Source organism: Lepisosteus platostomus, chromosome 7 (assembly GCF_059453375.1).
Source record: "Lepisosteus platostomus isolate fLepPlt1 chromosome 7, fLepPlt1.hap1, whole genome shotgun sequence".
Classification (NCBI taxonomy): domain Eukaryota; kingdom Metazoa; phylum Chordata; class Actinopteri; order Semionotiformes; family Lepisosteidae; genus Lepisosteus; species Lepisosteus platostomus.
In genome coordinates, this window is record NC_142617.1 from 52,078,951 (window position 1) to 52,103,565 (window position 24,615).

At 41.3% G+C, this 24,615-nt stretch overlaps 1 protein-coding gene across 2 annotated transcripts in view; it reads right to left on the bottom strand.

Moving 5' to 3' along the window:
• Positions 1-24,615, bottom strand: part of LOC148659177 (uveal autoantigen with coiled-coil domains and ankyrin repeats-like) — a 55,384-nt gene that overhangs the window by 9,818 nt on the left and 20,951 nt on the right. The window contains exons 1-15 of one of the 2 annotated variants that reach the window (XM_088641152.1): positions 21,705-22,213; positions 20,645-20,775; positions 14,363-14,451; positions 12,969-13,033; positions 10,077-10,134; positions 7,712-7,782; positions 7,254-7,360; positions 5,630-5,811; positions 4,297-4,334; positions 2,530-2,586; positions 1,827-1,934; positions 1,253-1,285; positions 442-534; positions 173-203; positions 32-81 (exon numbers count right to left, since the gene is read on the bottom strand). In XM_088641152.1, coding sequence (XP_088497278.1) covers positions 32-81; positions 173-203; positions 442-534; positions 1,253-1,285; positions 1,827-1,934; positions 2,530-2,586; positions 4,297-4,334; positions 5,630-5,811; positions 7,254-7,360; positions 7,712-7,782; positions 10,077-10,134; positions 12,969-13,033; positions 14,363-14,451; positions 20,645-20,775; positions 21,705-21,740 — 1,149 coding nt within the window. In that variant the 5' untranslated portion in view covers positions 21,741-22,213. Of the gene's footprint in view, positions 1-31; positions 82-172; positions 204-441; positions 535-1,252; positions 1,286-1,826; positions 1,935-2,529; positions 2,587-4,296; positions 4,335-5,629; positions 5,812-7,253; positions 7,361-7,711; positions 7,783-10,076; positions 10,135-12,968; positions 13,034-14,362; positions 14,452-20,644; positions 20,776-21,704; positions 22,214-24,615 lie in introns of those variants that run through there. The other variant, XM_088641151.1, reaches the window with a different exon arrangement.

The following is a 24,615-nucleotide window of genomic DNA, read 5'->3' on the forward strand; positions in this document are numbered from 1 at the left end:
TGCATAAGGATGATTTTGGGAGCAGGATTACCTGTGCAGAATCAAAGCTGTGAGACTGTTTCACAAGCTTGGGATCTTTCCCTGAAACAAATAACAAGCAGCTGCAGTCAGAATGAATTCCTTAAACACAACACCAACGTAACAAACAACTGGAAATAAAGACGCTGCCCACCTTTAATGACGGACTGACCAGAATAGTCGCCCTATAAAATAAAAGCAACGATGATCATTTTGAGAGAAAGCGACAGCAGACCTGGTGCTGTTCTTTTGGCACACAGAGCAAATAAATCAGCATCAGACATATCAGTTACAGGGGTTATAGAAACACTATAAGATTCATTGCTTTTATTATTATATTCTCAAGTTTCTGGAAGTACAGATGGCTGGATGGCACAATTTATTTTTACAAGAAATCATAATAATTAGAGCCTCAAACTTTACCACATTTTTCCACAGCTGGACCTTCACAGTCTCCATGGCCTTCACATTCTCCTCCTTCTCCTTTCCTTTCGCCACCAGCTTCAGTTGTTCCCTCTGAAAGCCAAGCAGAGAAATAGCACTCACAGACTATTCGCCATCCTGATGCAATCCCAGCGCTAGAACATTAGAATCAATACCTTCATCAGGGAACTCAGTGGGAGAGGGCTTGGAAATCTTGCCACTCGTTTTACTAACACCTTGCTCATTATCTTCCAGGAGTTGAAATACAATATTGGCAGAGGGTTTTTAGATATCCCTTTAAGATCCCAGAGTAACATCATAACACGGAAACAATAAGCTGGGAGGGAGATTGTTTTTGTGCTGGAGGTCAGTGGGTAGAAAGACATTATTAGTTTTAAAAATGTGAAGTGTGTTTTCATAGCTTGTGGGAAGCTGCTGACTGCCCCTGCCTCCCCACCCCCAGTGACAGGCCACCGGGCCAGGCAGCCCGCGGGCTCAGCCTCACACCCTGCGCTGCACAGCCTGATAATGAGGGGCTTCAGGCCTCCCAGAGCAGCAGACTCATCCATCACAGCAGAAACAATTTCACACTTCATAATACAGGAGCCGGTTTAAAAAAAGCACAGGCCCCCCTCTTACAAGTTGTAATTAAGACACTTTCTCTGAAATGAAAAAACTGCAAAAGGACAAAGAACCAAGGGGTCACTGCTTCATCTACCTGACCCAAATTCCATAATGCAAAAATGCAGACTTAGCTTCTATATAGAAATGAGAAAAAATGTAACAAGGAGTAAACGATTTTTAGACATACTTCTTTCCGCAGATCTTCCACTGTTTTCTTCTCCTGAAGAAAAAGAATAAGATTTAAGAGTGAAAACATTGTTAAGTCTTGATTTTCCCTCATTATAACCCTTTTTTTTTGTGTAACCAATGTAACCTTAACCAGGAGCCCACAAAACCCCACAATTCCAGTTTGAGTCAAACAGCACCACAGGGACTTCAAAAATGACCGATCATTCCAACTTATTTTATCTTATCATATCTGCACAAATAACAGATTTGTGCTTGACTGAACTGGCTAGGAGTATAATGGAAAACTGCTGCTCAAATAAATGCATAATTGTCTAAAAAAGTGTTTTAAAGATTCAAGAGCATTATTATTATTATACAGTAATAAAGTTATTGTATCAGGTTTTGAAGAACCTGTAAGGCTTTTAGGTTATTTTGTATGTCATATAAGGATATTTTGCTCTTTTTAAACATCAAAGAAAGTACGGAGATCTAGAAATTCTGGATATCATCAGACATACATTTTTCTGGCTCAAACCCAAAAAATAAATGATTGGGAATTCTTAGAAGGGAATAAGTCAGCTACCCCTGTTCACCTGTTCAAGCTGCTGTTGCAGTCCACTGACTTTCTCCAGCAGAGTCTTCTGGTCTTGCTGAAACTTTCTTAATGTGTCCTTTAGGTCTTTCTTTTCCTTCTCCAAGCCCTTAATTAAACCACAACAGCACCTCTGCTATTAACATTAAACCGGAGATGAACACATTTTGGATCAGCTTTTTAGCTTTAATGAGTCATGATGAGCACCTGTTTTTTGTCTTTTAAAGACCCCATTCTGAGGGTTGTTCACTATCAAAATAGTGTGCTATTATGTGTTTGAGGCTTATTTACTGCCATCAGGCTCATTTGAATCCAAAGTCTCTTTAGCAGCTAGAAATTGGAGGCAGGCAATGAATACATACCAAAGCTTTTATACTTCAGAATTCAAAATGCAGCATGAAACAGGTTAGGACTCTTTGTCATTTACTAAAGCATCTAGTTTACTTGATGAATTCTACCCTGTAGTGTATGAAACCACATAATCCCTTCCTCCATACACTTATCCCCTTCCATCAATCATTACACTAATGATACATGTGCAAAGATTCATCTCTGCTTATTTCCACCGCTGCTGCAACAAAGTTCCACTTAAACAAAAGGATGCCATTTGGCCCATCTAGCACATCTGGTAGCAGGTAATTGACCAGTGTCAATTGACAATGGATGGCCTACACATGCAGAGATAAGGCACTGGCGCAACTCACTTGAATAATCTGGTCCCGAACATTTACTTCAGCCTCAACAGTCATGTGCTCCACTGACTGCAATAAACAAAAAAAGGGTCTGTAAGGAGGACTGGTGAAAACAGGGACTACTAATGAATTCTTATCAGGAGGCAGCAGTTCCGCGTTGACACTAGGTGGCAGCGAAGACCACGCCGGCCAGAGCAGAGCAAGCAACAGCAAAATTTCTGTCATTTTAAACGGTCACCTCTCGTTTTTCTGTGGTTTTTAATAATTAATCCGTTTTTCTTTTTTAGAGAATTAAAAATCACGTCCATGCATATTTGAGATATGAGTAGGTCAAAAATAATAATAATAATAATAATAATAATAATAATAATAATAATAATAATAATAGCAGCATGCTGTTGACAGTTTTGAGAGTGGAATCGCATAAACAGAACTTCACTGGTAGAAATGAAAGGAAATGGCATATTTGCACCAATGTGCACATTTGCCATCTTAGCACAATACCAATTCTTGCCTTTGAAATTAAACTTCCCTGAGGAGCAGGTCTCATAATTAATCACATTGCAGTTTTAAATTTGAAATGGATCATCACCCTGAGCTGTACAGGTGTTCAGCAAAATCAGCTCACACATACAGAGTTTCTTGTCCTGAAAGGCACTTCCTGAGCTCACTCGACATTCACCGAGTTGGCCGATGAGCCCATCATTACTGTGTTGTCTGGCCACTGAACTCATACAACCTAAATTGCTTTTACATAAACTGATCTCAATTGGGTGATCTAATGTTTCCCCTCTGCGTACGCAATATATTAAAGTTGTGATGCAATTTGGCTCAATATGTGCTCTCTTCTGCTGACAGCACTAGATTGGAGCTTTCTATCCTCATGTCAATAAAATTCATTTTGCACAGAGAACAAAGGTCAGTGCTGTTAAATATTCATATTCCAGACATCTGTTGAATGCTGGAAATGAGAAATTGGTTTAGGGCATCCAAACGTCCAGTGTATGATGAAATAAATTACCATCAATGACAATTAAGCCCCCTACTGCCCCGTCTTCCTACACTCTTCTGCAAAGCACCTACAGATACTAGCACAAATCACCATGGGCTACATAAATGTCAGAATTACAGCTAAATTTGACAAGGCTGTGCTTCAGTTTAGGTTTATCTCCTCCTGGATAATCAAAATTGAGTTTTTCTCCTGTGCAATTTCCACCCCCAGATTAGTTTCAATTTGCATTTCAATTAATTGAATAATCTTCCTGAGGGACACTTTGACCCCACGGAGGAACACTAGTCCTGAGCTTCAGAATCAACACCTAAACTGCCACCATGACACTACCATCATTAACATCCCCAAGTCACTTCATCCCCGCTTCTCCTGCCCTGACTTTTAATCACACACAGGCGGCCTGAGGACCCGTTTCATACAGAGGTCAAGCAGGATGGCACAATACTGTTCTGTGACAAACTTTTTTTCAATTAAAAAAGGGAAACTTGGAAATCATTAAAGCAACACTTCCCACTCTTGCTTTTCAGAAGCTCAGTGCCTTCCATTTCTCTTCACATTTTTTTAATTGATCAAGAATTGAACAAGAATTTGTCCCTAACCCTTTAAGTCTATTTAAATGGCTCAAATATACCAGAACACCACACACACAATACCAAAGAAACAGGCAAGTTAGTATAACATTCAGGACCAATATTCAAGTATTTTGCTCCAGGATTTGGCTTTTTCAAGAATGAAATGTGTCATTCACTGCCAAGACGCAACATTACCTGATGAAACATCTGTTCTATCTTTGCGGCTTCCTTCGCTAAAAAAAGAAAAAAACAAGTTAGTCGTCATCTTCCAAGTCCATAGATAAGATGTACATATGTGGGTTCAATACCTACATGTTGGAGGACAACAAAAGTTAAGAATCTTTTCATGTTGCATCTTCAAAAAAACACTTACCTTACATGAACTACATCCACCAAAGCCACGCGGCTATTTTAGTGGGGACATTACATTATTTGGCATTAACTGAGAAATCTACTAATCAAGAATATGACAAATTAAGAAAATATATTTGTCTTTATACTCTTTCAGCCTTTCATGCATTTCTTTATACTTTTATATAATGGTGAAACGCTTCATACTGTATATATTCTATAATACTCCTAGTTAAATCCATATTGTTTGACTTCAGATAATGGCATTTTCTATGATAACATCTATGGAGTGTGCTCCTGACTGAAAGAGAAAATTGCAAGGGAACAGAATACTTAAAATAATGACAAATCATCATTTTCAGGGCTACGTTCAAGAGAGAAGCCACAGGAATTTAATAGATTCAATCAACAAGCATTTGCACTGACTGGTTTCAATGTAAGTGACAGTGCTTTTTGCAGTACAACTACAGTAATAGATTTTTGTGATTAACAAAAAACAGGCTTGGAATTTCAATTTGAAAACTTCAAATAATATTCAACAGGGTTACCATAGCAATTGCCGTTACAGTCTATGTTGTATACATCGCGGGTGATGTTTATTCCTTCATGCAACACAGAACTATTGTCATGATGCAAATGCATCAGTCGACAACCAGCACCAAAGACAGACTTTACACCATCATGAAATAGCACACAGGCAGGTGTTTATTCAGATGGTGGCACAAAAAGCGTAAAAAGATGTTGTTTTTGTGGGATGTTCCTAATCATTCCTCCAAGAAGAAAAGTGCAGTAGTGTAATTGTGAAGAGCAGCACCGGCACAGTTCGCCACGCTAAAATTACACCAAAGAGAGCGTGTTTCTATGCGTAATTAAGGATCTCAAATGAAACGCCTCAAATTTGATCATTTGAAAGAAAATGGAACTGACTCATTAACACTCAGCGGGGAAGAGGCTCCACATCCCTGAGAGCATTCGAATCATCCTTCCCATACAGAAAAGAGGGGCTAGAATAAAAAAGGGTGCAGTAGCTCTAGTACATATGGATGGAGGGGGGTGGGCTGGAGGATCTGGTGTATGAAAAGCATCCGGCCTTGAAAACAGTGAAGTTGCACCACAGCTAATTTATTTAGGTTACACGTTGTGAAAAAGCTCGTCGAGACAGTAAATCCGCCCTCACCTCTAACAACCTTGTCAAGAGCCTCCTTGACGAGAGTCACCAGCTCGGCGTCCTTGCTGAGCCGGGCGTAGTGATAGCCGTCATGCCCGAACACATCGCCGGCGGTCACGTCGGCGCCTCTCTTCAGCAGGACATCCACCGCGTCCTTGCAGGCGTACTCGCAGCCCAGGATTAGGGCAGTCCTGCGCGGCACAGACAAGGACCAACACCACCGCTGGTTGAACTACACTTTGCTACAGAGGGTGGTCCCAACAACGGGCCCATCTTTATGCAAGAAGCCCCTGTGTGCCTGGAACTAACTCCCACCCCGTGAAGTCACAAGCCTGACCGGCTCACTGGGAAACAACTGCATGAGAAGCTACAATGAGAACAGGAACGCGATTAATTAACAAATCAGTCGGATCAAAAGGCGTCCTCTTGTAAATTCAAGTCTCATACTACAATGCAGAACACATTATTTGGACTTAAAAAGATTCCAGTGAAAAGATTATGGTTCCACTATTTTTTTGTATTGAATTTTAGCTGGAGATTTCTTTACAGTCCTATTTTTTTTTATTATTCCTTCGTGAATATTTTGTTTTAATCAGAATTGTTAAGATCAAATTTTAAACAGCTCAGGATCTGCATCCCGGGAGTCTCCCCATCAGCAGGGAAAGGTTTAATCTCAAGCAAGGCAATGCATTTTTCTCTGCGCAGGGATGTTAAAATTCTGATTAGCTCAGACGTGCCACAGGCAGCATGTTTCAGAGAAGCAGACCATCTTGCTGTTGATTTTTTTAATACAAAGTCTTTCCAGCAATTTGTGATGAATAGGCTAGTACTGACGAGAGAACAAAGATTTGTTTAATGAAAAATGAGGGCTCCTGAATAAATTAAAACATTTCCTGCTGACTTAAAATCCAACTAAATTTACACATAGATTTCAACTAAAATCTTAGCTGTATAAGAATGAAGATGAAACATTTTTACTTCAAATAAAAAATTCTGGCTTTCAGACATTTCTGTAGTGCCTAATGAGGTGGGTTTCTTTTATGTATTTTCCTTAAAAACTGCCAAATCTGTTCTTCCTCTGCACATGGTCTCGAGAACACCTTGGCTTGCAGACTGTATATATCATGTGGCTTTGATTTTTTAATACTGCAGCATCGCTAGAAATAAACAGAAACATCAACTCTATTGTATTCCAATCTCTACTCATTCTTCTGGGAATGGGACAGTTGTACCAGATTTGTGCCCTGAAGGAAATGAAGTGTAGGGAAATCATCGCCAAAAACAGGAAAAGTGGAAGACGTTAGAAGTTGGAGATGCCCATCAACTGCATTTTTACTATCACTGCTATGAACATACCCTTATTATCAATGCTGTACTATTATAACAAAGGGAATGTGCCCAGAGAGTAAAACTACATAAAATACTCGGGAGATCCTTGAACCACGTTTTTGCCCTCTTGTTCATTTATAGATGACAAAATTCCAAAATTTCACAAACAAAAACCAACTTTAAAGGGGCCTTTGGCAAGAAACTGAAACGGCCCAGAACAATGGCAGCTGACAGGAGACCAGAAACACCCAGGGTGATGAGCGTCGATAATCACACTTCAGCCTGTGCGAACCGAGCTACGCACTTGTTCTGCTTGTCTCGGATGCTGATGTCTGCCCCGCGCTCCAGCAGCAGCTGGCAAATGGAGGGATGGCACATCTGGGTGGCGAGAACGAGAGGCGTCCGGCCGTCCTTTGAGGGAGATGGACAGAGAGAGAGAGGAAAGTCAGTCAGTCAGTCACTGGCTGGGCAGCCCTTCGCAACAGCGATCGTGTGAGGTGGAGGAACAGATGACACGCATTTCTAAATGGGCTTGCTCCTACCGATTGTTCCAAGAAGCCTAGAGATATGTCATTGCTTCAGTTCAGTTTCGCTTATAACTGAGAAATAGTCAGACGCATGTTTTTGGCTGTGTCAAAATGTTAACTCTATCCCTGCATTGCCGTTGCTCCTCCACATTTTCATATAACAGACATAAAGGTTCTAAGCAGTATAAAAAGTCTATCATTTGTACGCCCATTCAGGTTTAATTGTCATACTTACAAAATCTTTAGCATTTACAGAAGCCCCACTGTCACACAGCAGCTTGACACTGGAGGAACAGCCAGCCATCACTGAAACCCAACAGATAAACAGCTCTTTAGCATAAAAAAAAACAATGTGATGTGGGCAAGCGGTGAAATCAGGCACTTGGTCTTCCACCTGCTCTTGCTGGTCAGCTTGCAGTCATGCTATCTGACCATCTAGGACTTCCCCGGGACTTCCAGCACTCCTTGGGCACGTTATGGCCGGAAATAAAGCCAATCTTAAGCTGTAATTGCACATTAAACTCTTCTTTCTGTTGTGCTGCTGGAGTCAGTCTTTACTTGCAACATAAAAGTAATTGAGGACTCTGAAGCCCTACTTAGGGCAGGACTGTTCTCTTTCGGAAACTACCAGTGAGCAAGGATTAACTGCTCTCAGACCGCTGTGAAACAGACTTCAGTGAAATTTTGGTTACTGGCTGAGATATTCCATTATTTCACCCAAGTGCCCGACTTCATCATCTGCCTATAACATTCACACATTTTCAATTATATATGTTGAATTTACTAATCAGGTAAACATGCATACTTATAACATTCTTTAGATTATGTTTGGACATAAGTTACATTGCTATTAGTATGTATAAGTGAACACTTACTAATTTGTAATTAATATCATTACCACATAAGTTACATTGCTAGACTGTCAGATTGAAGATGAGCATTTTGTTGCATAATCTGGCAGGGCGTTGTGGCCCCCCTGTGTAGTCTGTGCACATTTGCTTTAACTGAATGTCACTGCACCTCCAATAACCATTGCCCACTGGGTTGGACAGGTTACAGGGACAGCAGTGTGCCATTCTGCTCTTTCTAGAATTTGCAGTGTAAAGGAACAACAGCTCCTGTATTTAAAAAATAAAGATCCTGTATTTTAGCTCTATTTCTGCTTCAGTAATGTGTATGTGTCCACTAGCTTTTTATAGCATGCCAAACATAAAACGTTTAATCAATCAATTAATGATTGTTATTTACGTTCAGGAATAGACCCTTATATGAGCTCCTGCTGAGGTTATCATCTTGTGCAGAAACTGGTGACCATGTGACCCAGTGAAAGGACATGTCAGAGAAGACCAGGCAGCTTGCCCTCCACAATGGGCAGGCCATCACCTGCTCCTCTCTCATTCCGTCTAAAAAGCAATCCAGTGCATTCTCAGTCGATAAGCATTCCCAGGCTCATTTCTTAAAAGAGTATGGAAAGATTGTGATCATTTGCCCCCATCTTGGGAACGTTTGGTGATTGATTGTTTCAATTTAAGAATTAGACGCATCCATTTTTTCCCCATTCCCGAGGTAAAGGGAAGACGTCGGTTTAAAACGGAAAATAAAACTCACTCTTCTACAAAAAGGTAATATAAAATATCACCTTAGAATTCCGACTTGGTTAACCTTTACTTTCATAATTGATGAGGAAGTGTTTCGTTTGGGACACCTCCCTAATCTTACCCGCCAAGCTTCATTTTTTGTTCCACTAAATCTTATTATACCAAAGTCATTCAACTGAAAAGATCAAGCCAGGTGCATTATTGCTCCGACAGTCTTTATTACTGTTATTGTTTGTCCTGTCTCTTGTTAGAGCAGATACATTAGGAATGCATTAATGTACTTTGCTAGTACACACATTGCGTGTGTTGATTGCACAAAATGTTATTTTGTTCCAAGAAATACGTTTGATCATATATTTAGCAAATTAGATATTTTATCATTTGTTAATTGCATGACATGATCCATGACTAAATGGTTTCTATTTCTCCAGAACTAAAATTAATCTATATAACAGCAGTTTTTTCTTCCCCTACACTCTTTCACTCTCTTCCCCATGAATATAAGATTTCAGCCACTATTTCTGTCTCTGATCATTACTAATATGGGATCTAAATATTGGCAGTGACATTAAAGAACTGCCCCCTACTGAAATAAAGAGATGTTACTGAAAATAGTTTTTAAAAAAAGCTTTCGAAATGGCTCAAAGGCAAAGGTGGTAATCAATGATAGCATTATTATTTGATAGCTAAATCACTAGTGTGGAGTAGCGATAAGAGCTCTCAACTCGTAACTTGCAGATGTGGGTTCAAATCCCAGGTGTGTAAATGCACTGATGTAGTTCCATTGAGCAATGGAGTTCACACTGATTGCTCCTGTAAAAGCCCAGCAGTACAAATGGATACAGATGTACCCGTCTCTTCACTTTATACATAATGTAAGAGCCAGTCACACAGAGTCACTAGCAGCACCACTAAACCAGTTATATCCTAAGGCCACAGAGTGGTACAAAGGAAATACAGGTCTCCTTTCAGGTATGAGAGGGTACAGAGTTCAGGCCTCACCTGCATCATGCAAAGCTGTCCTCCCCTGGAGGTCCACATTCTCGACTGGGCAATTGTGCTGCAACAAGAAATAAATGTCAGTGACTATTAACATATGCAGTTCATGATAACGGGTCAACGCTTCTATGAAGGTACAGCACAACACAATAATGACATTCTAACATCCAACTTCTGTGATCCTTAATTTTTTATGATTTTACACACAGCAGGAGTATTCTGAGCTGAGCTGAGTACTGTAATCAGTGCGGGTAACAACCAGTGAATTAAACTCCAAGTCAGGTTTAGCAGAAACCTTGAATGTTTAAATGAGATCTTAACGGAGACGGAGGACAAAAGGGAAAAATACCTTTTGAATTTGCCTTGGAAAAATGGCAGAATGAATCTCCTTCTCAAAGAGTGCAGTTTAAATGCAACGTCTCCAGTATCTAATGTGAAAAAGACCATTTGGCTCACAGAGATTGTTCCTGAATGGGCTGTGCTAAAATTGATTTGCCACTTGTAGAATTTCAGGAGCTGTAAGTAGGTCAGCAAGGAAGATTGGGCTTCTGAAGAACTCAAGCCAGCTGACAGTACACAGACAGTCTGGTGAAGTGCAATTGATCTCAGGCTTCTGGTGCCCCTGAGTCCCGCTGGCCCACCCCATCTGGCCTATAAAAACCCTTCTCTCTACAGCAACAAGGGTACCAAACGAGAACGGCACTCGGATGACCAGTGATGCTAACCAGAGACGTGGAAACCCAAAACCTTGGGACAGACAGCAGGATTTAGACAGGACACAGCGCCAACATGCTATCTAGGGTATGATTATGGCACAAACATCAGGCATCAGATTGCAGGGCAGCAATGTCAACACTGGCTTAATCCCAATAAATCCACTTCTCTACTGAACAACACAAATCATTCCCTAATTCTTCTCCTCCTCAATATACCTATGCACAAAACACTCACTGTTATTTACTGTACAATACATATGCACGTAACGCAATATATCCTATGCAAATAACACGTGATATTAATTAACATGGCTCTCGACAATCTTAACAACTTTCGCCCCATCTCCAACTTACCCTTTCTCTCTAAAATTCTAGAACGTGCTGTCACACTTCAGTTACATAACCACCTCATGACAAACAACCTTTTCGAACCCCTCCAATCTGGCTTCCGTCAACTTCACAGCACAGAAACCGCCCTAGTCAAAGTCACCAACGATCTCCTAATAGCTTCTGATTCTGGTTCTCTTTCCATACTCATCCTTCTTGATCTCAGTGCTGCCTTTGACACTGTTGACCATAACATCTTGCTTTCTCGTCTCGAGACTGTGTTTGGAGTCTCTGACACTGCCCTCAAATGGTTTAAGTCTTACCTCACTGATCGCTGTCACTTTGTCTCTCTCAATGGGTACAGGTCTGAAATTGGTCTTGTCAAGTCTGGTGTCCCTCAGGGCTCAATACTGGGCCCCTTGCTCTTCAGCATTTACATGTTCCCACTTGGTCAGCTTTTAAGATCACATGGCCTCAGCTTTCATTTTTACGCTGACGATACTCAAATATACATCCATACCAAACCCGACACTGATGTGGCTGTCTCTATTCTATCTAATTGCATCTCTGACATAAAAATTTGGATGACTCAAAACTTCCTTCATCTTAACTGTGACAAGACTGAAGTCATGCTTATTGGTACCCCCCATCAACTTCGTAAAGCCAGTCCTGTAACCCTGTCTGTAGATGGCTCTGTACTTGAGCTCCAATCAAAATTGAAAAACCTTGGGGTTATATTCGATTCTGGCTTAACATTCGACCCACATGTACAGCATACTGTCAAAACATCTTTTTTTCACCTTAGAAATATCGCAAGACTACGCCCTATGCTATCATTAACTGTGGCTGAAAAGCTGATCAACATATTTGTATTCTCTCGAATTGACTACTGCAATGCTCTGCTCCCTGGGGTATCTAAATCTACTCTGAACAAGCTGCAGTATGTCCAAAATTCAGCAGCCAGAATCCTGACCAGATCTAGTGCAAGTGTTCACATTACTCCTATCCTGGAGTCCTTGCACTGGCTTCCGGTCAAATTCCGCGTAGACTTTAAAATCCTCATGCTCACCTACAAGGCTTTACATGGCTTGGCACCTCAATACCTGTCTGAACTTTTATCGCCCTACTCCCCACCTCGCAACCTCCACTCTTCAAATTCTGCCCTCCTTACTGTCCCCCAAGCCCGTCTACATTGTATGGGCGACAGGGCCTTCTCCTGCTATGCCCCCAAGCTCTGGAACTCCTTGCCCAAGGATATTAGAGAGTCACCTTCTCTAAACTCCTTCAAATCCAGACTCAAAACCCTCCTTTTCAGAAAAGCCTTTACTTAACTGGTTCCATTCTTCACCCCTCTGCTCTTCTTAATACCATCTTCCACGGTCTCCTCTATTGTTATTGTTGTATTGTTGTAATTATAATTGTGTCCTGTCTTGTGAAATTTTCTTATTTATTGTTGTAGTCTTCTTATTTATTGTTATTGTCATCCTGTAAAGCGCTTTGAGAAGCCACCTTTAAAGGCGCTATATAAAATAAAGTTTATTATTATAATTACATTAAGAGGAAGTCAACATGTTCTACAGAAACAGAACATTATATAACTGCAGCCAAAATAAGGACAGCAGGACAGATGTCACACCCTTCACTTTGGGGACTTGATGGCAGGTGTGTCATCTTACCTCAGTGGAGACAAAGGCGCAGCTCTGACAAGTACTCACCCTGTTTTTCCATAACAGATCATTATACCCAAAATAACGCCCTGCTGCTCCTCTCACAAAAGGGAGATTATAGTGAAGGACAAATATGTATAGACGATATTGAATTAGTCTCTTGCAATGACAATTGCTTTTGTTACCTGCAGCAGTTTCTGTACACACAATGAGTGCCCATTTCTTGCAGCCAGATGTAAGGCATTTTTACCTGCAAGGCAGAACACAGTGGAAGAGTGAACAAACATCCTAAACCAATGATATTTGAACAATATAAAACACAAAACCAGAACTGCAGACTTCCGCGGATCTTTAATAAACCACACAAAACTCTTGTCTTTGTCTTAGGGAGCTTTAATAATAAACTGCAAAATCTCAAGTATTTTCATTTCAGCTGCACTTTGCAGAACCACTAGGGATGTGTCACACTCGGGTGTTTCTAATATTTAATATTTAATCCTTCACTAGTGGCTCTAACCAGTTTGGTTTTAGCAGCTGTAAAATACATACAGGTATGTAGAGTCTAAGGCGATGGAACAAAGCACTAAATTTAAGAAGCACTGAGTCTGATTAAAGCAGAATAATAGATTTCTCTGCTAATTCCAATTACAGCTTCTGAAAAAGCCTACAGAACTGCAAGAGCCACTCGTTATGCAAGTGGTGGTGAGCTAGGAATGTACTGTATCCACCGTCTTCCCCACTTCCAACATCAACCTGATAAGAAAAAGAAGCTCATCATCATCCCCCAGCAGACTTGCCCCTTTACAGTAAGCAATTCATCCAATACCTTAACCGCAGAAACTACGATCTTGAGCCCAGCTGTGATGTACTTAATAGACTTAATAGCCAGAGCTCTGACTCAATCTCTTATCTTGCTCTAAAGCAGGATTCTACTTCTTTTTAGAACCAAGGAACTACCTATCAATGCAAAATAAATAGCAGGCGAGAGTGCAAAACCATTGCCCCAGTGTGAGGAAACTGCAGTGTTCGATGCCCTCTCAGGATCTCGATTTAATATCTCCACTGTTAGACATTGAAGCTCCCAATGCACTCTTTCTAAGAGTAGTGGTGTCACCCCAAGTGTTCACCTTGAATTCCACTTTTAGCATAATCTAACTTCCTCAAAACTTTCCTCTTACTTCAAAAGATTCAGCTTCTCACTTCTCTCCAATTTGATCAATGATGAGGTCACTGCTACTAAGCCAGACATCTTTCAGGTTTACTACTCTACAGTATGTGACCTCTTTGCTAAAAAGCTTCTCCTGCTTTTGTTTTTAAATAACCGCCTCGAGAAGCGGCTCTCTCTTTCAGTTACTGTAAAAATCAGCTGAGAGAAACTAACCATGTTCAAGAGATTTTAGACCAAGAAAGCCTAAAGATATCTATATAGGCCTTAGAGAGCAGAATTAGCACCATGATGTGAGGTCACGCCACTTGCTGATGGGTCAGTGAACGGGGCCTGTTTGACTCCGTGCAGCAGGCTTCAGAAAGTCCTTACCACCTGACTACATGCTCCGGTCCCTAGGACTGGCGAACATACCTGTGGCATCAGCTGCAGTGATGTCAAGACTGTGGCCCAAAAGGAGATTCAGACAATCCAGGTACCCCTTGGAGGCAGCGAGATGGAACCTGAAGAGCAACAGAAAGATGTGGATGGATCAGTGCGCCATGCCATTAGCCATACAAAGGCCCCCTGTGTACATCGGTCCCCCCACCAGAACTCGGTGTGCTTTGTTCCATCCAGCTCCAGACAGAGAAGGACCTGGTGTTTGATGTCGCCGCCGAATCATCAAGAAAAGAGTGGTTATAATAAGCCAGTGAGAGCAGTAACTTTACCACAGAATAAATGCTGCTAGTCTAAAATGTCTTAGCCTACCTTTTTTCACTTATGGGACACCTGTGGCTACTTAGCTCTTTTGATACAAGTTTAACTGTCCCTTTTAGTTAAAAAAAAAACCTTCAATACGAATGTGTAGTTAGTTATTTCTTTGGTCAATCTATAGGCGTTATGCGGTACTGAGAGTGCATATCGCTGGTCTGAACAATAAAAGTGCACGCTCTAATGTATTTTTGTCATTGGTTATACACCATGTCAAATGATAAATGAAAGTGTTTGCTGTTACGCGATCAGTATCATCCTGACTTAGAGGAGCCCAAAGACCACATCTGCTCCAGCCCGGAGCTGGATTGAAACAAGAGTGCAGAATTGTGACGGCAGCACACCTTGGCATCTATTCTACTAACACAGCGGAGCAGACTCTCTCCCCCATCCTGCTCATGACTGTGGCCCGCTGTTCCCCAAAGATGAGTTTCTTAGGTTTATTTTAAGCCTCAGCACAATGAGACCGTCCTGTTACAGCTCTTTAAATATCCTAGCAATTACAGAAAGTGCATTTGTAAAGGCTTTGCTGTGAGCTCAGTGGGGAAAGAGCTGGACTGGACCCTGTCCACAAGGGAGAGGATGGGTGACATGGCGGTCACTAGGGTGAGGGATAGCCAATGGAATCGATCAGAAAGCTCATCAGGCACAGAGGCCCTTGATGAACAAAAAAAATAAGAGGGGTTGTGGTTTGTAGATTCGCAGAAACAGAGAACAAAAATTAATCACGACAACACATTTCAGATAATATCAGAAATCTAGAATATTACAACCATTTCCTTGTCCAGAATAATGATTTGCAATTAAAAAAAAACATTTTGGATAAAGTACTTTCTTTAATGACACTGCAATTGACTTAAGAAAAAAAATAAATCTTACTACAAACTTTATTCGATAGGCTTCAATTCTTAACCTGTTTCTTTCGATTTCACATTTCTATGCTTTTGATACTATAGATTTTCTCTTCACTGTACTTTTTTATATATAGAATTTTCCTATTGAGTCTCATTACACTTTAGGAAATGAATAATATACATTATAACACCATGATGAAAATGTAAGATATAATTAAATAACAGAGGTGACAAGAAGACTTCAGTGCAACAGCCAATAACTGCGATAAAGGTTCTTGGTAAAGAGAAGTGATGTAGATGTGGGAAAAAAAAGTTTTCACCACAGAAGCGGGGTTATTGGAAATTGTAGAAGTAACGGAAGAAGTATTTATTACAGGAGTGGAACGGTCAGTGGCTTTTTGTGTGATCTCAATACATTCCTCCAATTTAATTTGATATGAGCCAGCAGAATCCTTGATTCTGTGCTCGTTGCCATCAAGCCAATACAACACAGGAGATGGACCCACAATGCCCTGAGGCTTGGCATCTTCCCTTGGCACACAGAGCTCGAGTGCCCTTCAAGAATACAGTCCTTGAAAAGCAAACTGAGAACTTATTAAAAATATTCAGCTTTGTAAGCAATAAGAAAGGGTATAATCAACTGTTTGAAGAGACCTAATGAATGCATTCGTGCATCGTTATTGGCTCCTAATATAAAAAGCAGTTTAATGGAGAATATGGTTTATAACGGAAGGTAAAAGGCTAAATACTGTACAAACCACTCTAGACAATGACTGGCCTGCCTTATGACAAGCTTTTCTAGATCAGTTTACTGAAGATGTCTGAACATATACCCCATTTCTAAAAACTGCTGCAGGACTTCCTGAACTGTATACCAGGTGGTTATTTATAACCTCCAACTGCTGCATCACACAGACTGCGTGGCAGACTTAAACGAATGGGAGATACAGGCCTAGCGCTGAAAAAGGGAAGTGTGAATATGTAAAACTGGACAAACAGAAAAATGAATTCTGGATTACAGGGGAGAATGAACAGCCAAGATAGCTCACAGTGTCATAAAAAATATCACTTTTAAAATGGTTAAACTTTTAAATTGGTTCATCTTGTAAGCTATCCATTAATGCTAATGTTAGACACTGCTTCACCACCCCGGTCCTACTCCTGGTTTGAGTTATTGATGCATTATTCACAATTCTACTACCCAATTATAAAACAACTCAAATCAAGATCTGACTTGAGAGTTGGAAGACAATAACTCGATTAAGATGTGTTAAGCTCTTCCACTCATCTGAGAGGGTATTCAAGTTTGAAGGGTATGCCATGTCTTACAGCTTGTCTTCTTGATATAAGAATGTCCTACCACCTGATATTGTCTTTTAAACTACATTTAGCTGAAAATCCTCAGAAACAGTTCAATTTGAAAAGCGAATTGAGCTGAACATGAAACGCAGCAGAAACTTCCTATTATACTACAGAACTGGCTCTAACACTGTAAGGCTGTAGCTCATGTTTCATACATAATGCAATTTGACTCCTAATACCCAAATAGAGAGTAAGAAGCACAGAAGATATTGTTTAAATGAAACTAGGTGTGGTGGACATAATGAAACAGACAAATTCCATCAGCCTTTTCAAAAGGTACACCTTGTAAAGTCCGAATTGTCAAGATGACAAAGATAATGTAATGCATTTTCATGTAAAGACTGACATCAAACTGGGCTGTTCGAGGAGAAGAAACATGTACTCAACATGGAATGAGACTTTTATACTGTATGAATGTTAATAGAACATGCAGAGAAATGTAAAAAGCACTTGGATCAAACTAATTTTAAAACAATGATGCAATGTCTATAAGAGGTATGGGGAATAGTCTGCAGAACATGTTTTAATGTAATAATGTACAATGTTTGGAAATGAAAAGACAGTTCAGAATGTATAGTTCTCCTGCAGTTTAACAACTATTTTTTTTTTAATCTTTGCCATGTTAGTGCAAATTATGCTATAGGCATGCTCTCTTTTAGACAATTATATCGATAAAGCACATGCTATATTGTTTTAGAACACTGGCCATTAGATGTTAATTAGCTTATTTTATCAGGTTTATCTATCCAAAGCAGGTGAGCAATTTAAAACTTGTTCCTCATCTTTTCAATGAAATGACACATCTGCAAGGCATTAAACTTGCAATCCCTTTCATTAAACACAAACTTTATCAACCTACATTACTTCCTTCACTTTTTCCCCAAAAGATGCATCTATACAACTGCGACTAAGACATGTGCTTTGAGGCAGTTTTAAGTCGAGGAATAACACAAGACAAACGGATACGGATGAGGAGTAAGTGTCAATGTCGACTTAAACACTGAAAATCATCCATCTATCCTTCCATCCATTCTCGCACTGCTTCATCCAATTCAGGGTCAGGGAGCCGGAACCCAACCCGACAAGCAACGAGAGCAAGACAGGATACGCCCTGGGCAGGAGGCCACTCCATCACAGGGCACACAGGCACCAGTACGGACATGCGCACACAATCACTCGGGGACCACTTTTCCTCCACCAAGTTCACCTGCCAGCACGTCTTTGGACTGTGGGAGGAAACCCACGCGAACAAGGGGAGAACATACAAACTCCACGCAGACAGCACCCCGGCTCCCGATTTGAACCCCAGGTCCCCAGCACTTCAAAGCGGCAATGCTCACCACTGTGCCACCCATTGCAAATCATTTCAGGAACAAAATGTATAAGACGCACTCAACCATTTACAGACCCCGACTCCTGCAACATGGTGAAACTATATCATAAGGCCAGTCTCGCAGAGGAAAGCAGTGACCACCAGCTTGCAATCAGAATAACAGCCAATAAGATATTAGTTTTAGCTTGTTCACACGAAGGTCTTCTCAGATCTGCTTCCAGTGTCTTAATCCTCCTACAATCATCTACACGGCGTTTTACAAGCTGGTGCAGTGCTTTACACTGCGTTCTCTGGATGTGTCAATTATAGTGCTGCTGGGGGCTCCGGGTGATACTAATTCAGAGGGATGTGTGTGCAGCTGCTGCAAATGAAAGTGCTTTTCTTATCACAAACAGGCATCACAATCCTGGGGATTGACGAGCGTCCGCTCAAGTCCGATTCTTCATGGAAGACCAGCATGTGGACCACAATTAAGATGCCTAGTTAAAGGCAAACCGTCCAAAGATTTACCTGAAGCACAATTGTTTACTTCAACAATCAAGTGCTTGGCTCTACATAAAAGGCTTTTGCATAATTTTGGTTTACTCCAAACATTCTACACAACACATTTAGGTTTATACATCTTTTTTTTTTTTCCTTTTAATAACATGATTGCCCCCTTTTTATGCAGCATACTACAACTGTGCCTCTTACACATTGTAAAGGCTCCACTTTTAGCAATTACTGGCAATATTGCATCAGCCTTTTACCTAATCTGTCAAGACGTTGAGAGCAAACTCTGTGTATCTTTATCCAGCACTACTAGCTGGCAGATCCTCCACCTGGTTCTGCAGTGAGCTGCTCTTTTCCCACAGCAGAGTCCAGGCCACTGACCGCTCACAGAGTCCGAATCCACTGGGGACCAGTGGACCCAGTGTGGATTCAAGCTTATGAACCACGAAACGATAATGAAATCCATACAATGAAACAAATGTTTTAAAACCTAAATCGTTGGTTTTTTTTTATTAGTACAGAAAACAGATCAGTCCAAAGGTCACAGAGATGCAAGGCTTTGTAGAAAGACTGTGGTCAGATTTATTGTACAAGTAATGAGCTACAGAGCCACAAATCTACTAACATCAGAGCAATTCCCTTACTTTCACTTCACATCATTACCTATTTCAGAACTGTAGCTATTTCTGTGTACTGTAATGAGTCCACTTTGACGTCACAGATGCATTTCATTTAGCTCTGAGAAATTCCATCACTTTATGATGAGACATGACTCCTGATGTGTCCTGTGCCAACTCACAGAAACATTTCCCACTGGGCTGCAAAGGCATAATAAGAGGTCTCCTGCTTCACATAATTAAAGCCAAGACACTGCAACAACAGTCAAAACAGGGCTGCTAACTGGAAGCTTATGATTAGTGTGCTATTTAGATTACACGGACAAAAAAATATAAAAATGATTGGTCACTAATTGTAAAATATTAAAGGAACAGATAAGAACGGACTGAATTTTCCATGTGTGATGTACATTGGCAAATTTGAATTATAAAAGGATTGGTGGATAATGTTATCTGTATTTAAAATGGTATTCTCGGTTCCCTAAAATAAAAAATAAAAAAGATCGGTTACATAAAACACGACCAGATTAGACGAGAATCTGGACACAAAAGCAATACTTTAAAATTAAAGAGCAAAATCTGCAAAAATACCAATCTCAATATATCATTACTGAGAAAACGTCTGAATATACCACCAGGTCCTGTTCATTTGAAAAATATCAGCCATCCTCATCTTAAAGATTAAACAATAAAATAAAGCACAAAATCACTACAATATCTGTTCTGGAATTAAAATTGGCTTAAACTCTAATTTTTGTTACGTTGAACAACATTGCATTCATCCAGTTTTACAGCCTTACATAACCAGAAAAATACTTTAGGCGACACTGGTCAGGTATGACCATGAGATAGTTTGGTATTATAACTTATATAATTTTGAAATTTGTGAAAGCAGAGACTTTTTGCAGTGTCAAAGAAAACTCAGAATATAATGAAGGCTGATACACATTCCAACAGCTGCTTCTTGGACCTTCAAATAAAACCAGCTTAAAGGTGGCATTCAAGATGAAAACATTATGAAACATCATCTTCCTCAGAGAAATGAACAGTAGACAGAATGGGCTGTATTTAAAAAAAAACAACAAATGAAACAAATCATTTTATGTTAACTACTTGCTGAAAGTCCAGAAACCAAAAGGAGCATATTTTTCCATTCTTGTCCTTAAAAACCAGTTCAACCGGAGCGCTTCCAGACATTTTAAATGCTTTGCAGTGCGAGAATGGGAGTGGTCTCGGGGTCTCGGACCTGTGGGGGGGGGGGGGGGGAGGGTTTTGGGGTACTTACGCGGACCGGCCCTCCACATCCAGCTTGGTGGGAACGATCCCCTTCTTGCTGAGCGCGGACGAGACCTTGTCTGCTTCGCCCCGCTCCACGGCCTTCATCAGCCGGTCATCATACTTGTTCCAGTCAGTGTTCTGCAGAGAGAGCGCCACCATCAGGCCAACAGGCACAGCCAGGAGCCCCCTCACAGCCCGCATTCGGCACATCCGACAATACCCCCCCGCCGCGCCGGGAAGGCACAAGCTCATGCGAAGGCTCGTGCAAAAACCAACTTGATGCGTCCGAAAGCAGAGAGATTGTCTGGATTCCGCACTTGGTGAAAAAAAGTGATGTTAAAAAATGACGTTACTATAAACTAATCCACATTGTGCATTTTTTAAAACAAAAAGACCTTTCAAAGAGGAGATCAGTAGAGCCAAACCATTTGCAGGGAAATTGTGTTATGGCAGAAATTAAGCAGCCAGTGAAAACCGTCTCTCAGTTTGCCAAGAGGAGTGTCCGAAAACCACTCAATTATAACATGGCTCTAGCTCCACAGCGTTCAAGTTATAAATAGTCTGTTTTGCAAAGCTACTATTTTGACTTTCCCACTAAAGTACACGGTGAACAATCTAGCCGGATAATCTGAAATCCCCCAAACACTGCTTATCTTTTCCTCGCAAGCACACCTGCATCAAGACTACAGAGGCACGGTACCTATATTCACCCCAGAAAACCCCGGCCAGGGTGCTTTAGACCGCAAGCTAAAAATATGCAGAACATGTAAACAATCCGATTTCACAAGTGAGCACAAGTTATCTTCCAAGCCCATCAGATTTCTCAAAAGTAACCGCAGTGCCTTTTGTGGAACAACAGTCTTTTTTCGATTTTTAGTTTCATAGTTTCTACAAAAACAAACAAACACCTAGCCAAGCACCATGCAGTAAAACCATCCCACTTCCAGTATCTCATTTGTAAAGGGACAGAAAACGAAACTGACAGTTTTTCTACACCAGTACAGTAGATTCCTCACTACAGAAAACAAAACCCTGCTAAGCCATCAAATGAACACCAAAATACCCACAAGGTACGCAGAGGTGCAGGCAAGCCATCGACTCATCTTGCTGGGTGAAACGGCTCCTAGCAGAGGCGACTATGCTTCTAAACTTTCCTGGGTTCTGCACAGCAGGCGCCCAGCCAGCCAGCGCACTGAACAGCAAAAGCAGCAGCTCCTGCAGTCTGCTCAGAACCCCCTCCCAGCTCTGCGAGCTTCCAGGCCCGCTCGGCTCGCGAAACAGCAAGTGGAGGCGTCTCCCCGTGCTCCCCGGCTCAGCGCGTCTTCCCGGGACTTCATATCTCCACCGCGCTCCGCGGGCTAGTGCCGGTGCCCCGCGAGCCGGAGAGGGAGGCCGGCCCTGGGCCAGCCCAGGCGGGGTACAGCGGCTCCTCCTCTGTGCTGGGGCAGTCTGCCCCCAGGCTGTCCCTTCCCTGCAAGCAGCGCTCACTCGCCCACGCCCGCCACTCGAGGAGCGCCCTGCTCAGCGCTCCCTTGTCTTGTTGTGACACCAACTGGCGGGATGGTCAACCCCGTCATTAAATACGTGTGCTCCCGCGGGTTTAAAATACCCCAGTAAACAGCGTGCAGACAGCCTCTCAGACTGGTCACCTCCTTATTTACTGACCCTTCAACCTTTCTCCGATGAATGATTGGAGGACAGGTCCAAGAATAAATCCGGAGCATGTTCCATCCATGAGTAACTGCATATCAGCGGCTATTGACAGCAAAAGAAGCCAGGCCGAGGAGGAACCTTGCTAGCGCTGGTATGCACCGAGCGTCTAGAAATATGCACCTATGGGGATTACAGTGTCAAATTTAAGCAGCCCCTGGCTAACCCCCCAAGAGGACCCAAGAGTCTGTTTGCTATTAATGTGAATGGAAGCAGAGCTGATGATCCCCCTGCACGGTAGCTGGATTAAGTGTCAGCTTTTACAATCAGCTGTCTAGGACGGGCTGGGCCCAGCAGTACCTTCGTGGTAAACATTACACATGGGTTCTATTTCCAAAGGGAGACGTCAGCTTTTTATTTGGAGGTGAAAAATATGGGGGGGGGCACTAGGGGAGAAAACACTTAATTTACACACACTGCAGCCCCAGCCCTGCGTCAGCTAGGTCTCATTTTACAGCTGTTGCCAGTCTGGCGTGGGGCGTGTTAAATGAGGAGTCACTGCGATACTGTAAAAACATGTGAAAAGGCCTTCAGAATGATTTATGATATTAAAGGCTAGGTGTCTTCTTTCACACTGCTTCATTCAACAGAAATCGTAACAAACACGATTTGCAACATTTGTATCTATTCATTTCTAAAGCAACCAAACTGTAGCACATTTAATTGGGTTTCTACAAATTACCGTACGCTATCCAAGCGCATGAATGGAACCACCTAAGACGGTAACTTCAACACTTAGATCACTAACAGGATATGTAGTGCTGGAGCACACATTATTCAAGAAAATTAACATTCTTTTGCTCCAGAACAAGAAAATGAGACTGACCAGGTGCGGATGGCATTACAGAAACACGGTTCTTGACATTCAAAAAACTTTGCATTACACGAAATTAAAATGCATGAGTGATCGTAAAGAAGCCTTCTCATTAACACACAAAATGTTGCCAGACTGAGTCTAGTTTCATCCATGACATTTATGGTCATCTGAGCAAATCTGAAATTTGAGCAGTGAACCCCTGGTAATTTATGATAGATGACCATTTATACAGTACCTAGGGTAGTGCCACTTCATTTCCACATATAAGAAACATGCAGGTTTCAAAATGCGATAATGTCTGAAGCAAGTATGATCCAGACAAAGTTTCACCAATGGAAAAAACATTGTACATTCATTATAAAAGCTTCGTGGGTCATCACAAATTTACCGCATACAGTATGCATGTCAAATAAGCAGAAAAAAGTGGCGTGGACCATATCAAGCTAAGATTGACACACGGAACAGTCGCAACACTGATCTAACCTTGGATAGAATTTAATTGTGGCATCTTTTTTCGGTTCCCAAGATATGCGATTATATGGAAAGCTTTGTTTCTGTTTTCCTGAATTAAAAAGGGGGTAAATAGGTTCTGGGTCTAAACAGTCATTTAACAAAACTATTAAAAATTGCAGGCTCAAATTCACGATTGTTACAGAAATCTGAGAAGGATGGTAATTAACTTGACACAGAGTGACCTCTAGATACGCGTGTTAACAGAAATTTTAACGAGTTCATTTACTGTTTGAAGCCCTTTGCTTTCTTGACAGGAACACAAAGAGTGGAAGTGCAGGCTGACAGAAGCGGGGATAAATTGTACAACACAAACCTTCCAACTACGTACAGAAACAGATTCCCTATATTATATTCACAAAGCCCTCGGAGAACCGAGACACCCATCAATACACATTTTAAACATCAGAACTCATGTGTTTTTCATATGCTCATGGATTTTGTTAAATAGATTTCGGCGATATCTTATTTGTGCATATTAAGATAAGTACTGTAGCAGAATCCATCACTCAAGCGTCTGAACTGGCAGTGTGGCTTAGCAAACAGAGCCTAATTAATGGGCTCTTTCCTGACAGCCAGCTATCCGGCCAGCCCGTGAGATGAGCTCTCCCAGCCCTGCTAGTGGCTAATGAGGGTTTATTTTGACAGATGAAATCATAGGCAATAAATACACTGCCCGATATTTCAGCACCACTGCGACTTAACCCAGCGCAGTACAGGAAGTCAGGACATGTGAAACACTTGTCTTTCTCATGAAGCAACACTAGCGGGGGTAGACTAGGAGAATACCAGCAAAGTTAAAATGTCACTGCAGCACAGTCTGATGGCACCGATTAGACATTTAACAACTAATATAACACTGAAAATCTGACGACCTCCAGAGTCCCAGCTACCTTCAAAGCAAGCCTGTCTGTAAGAAATTAAAGAGTATTAAGCTTAAA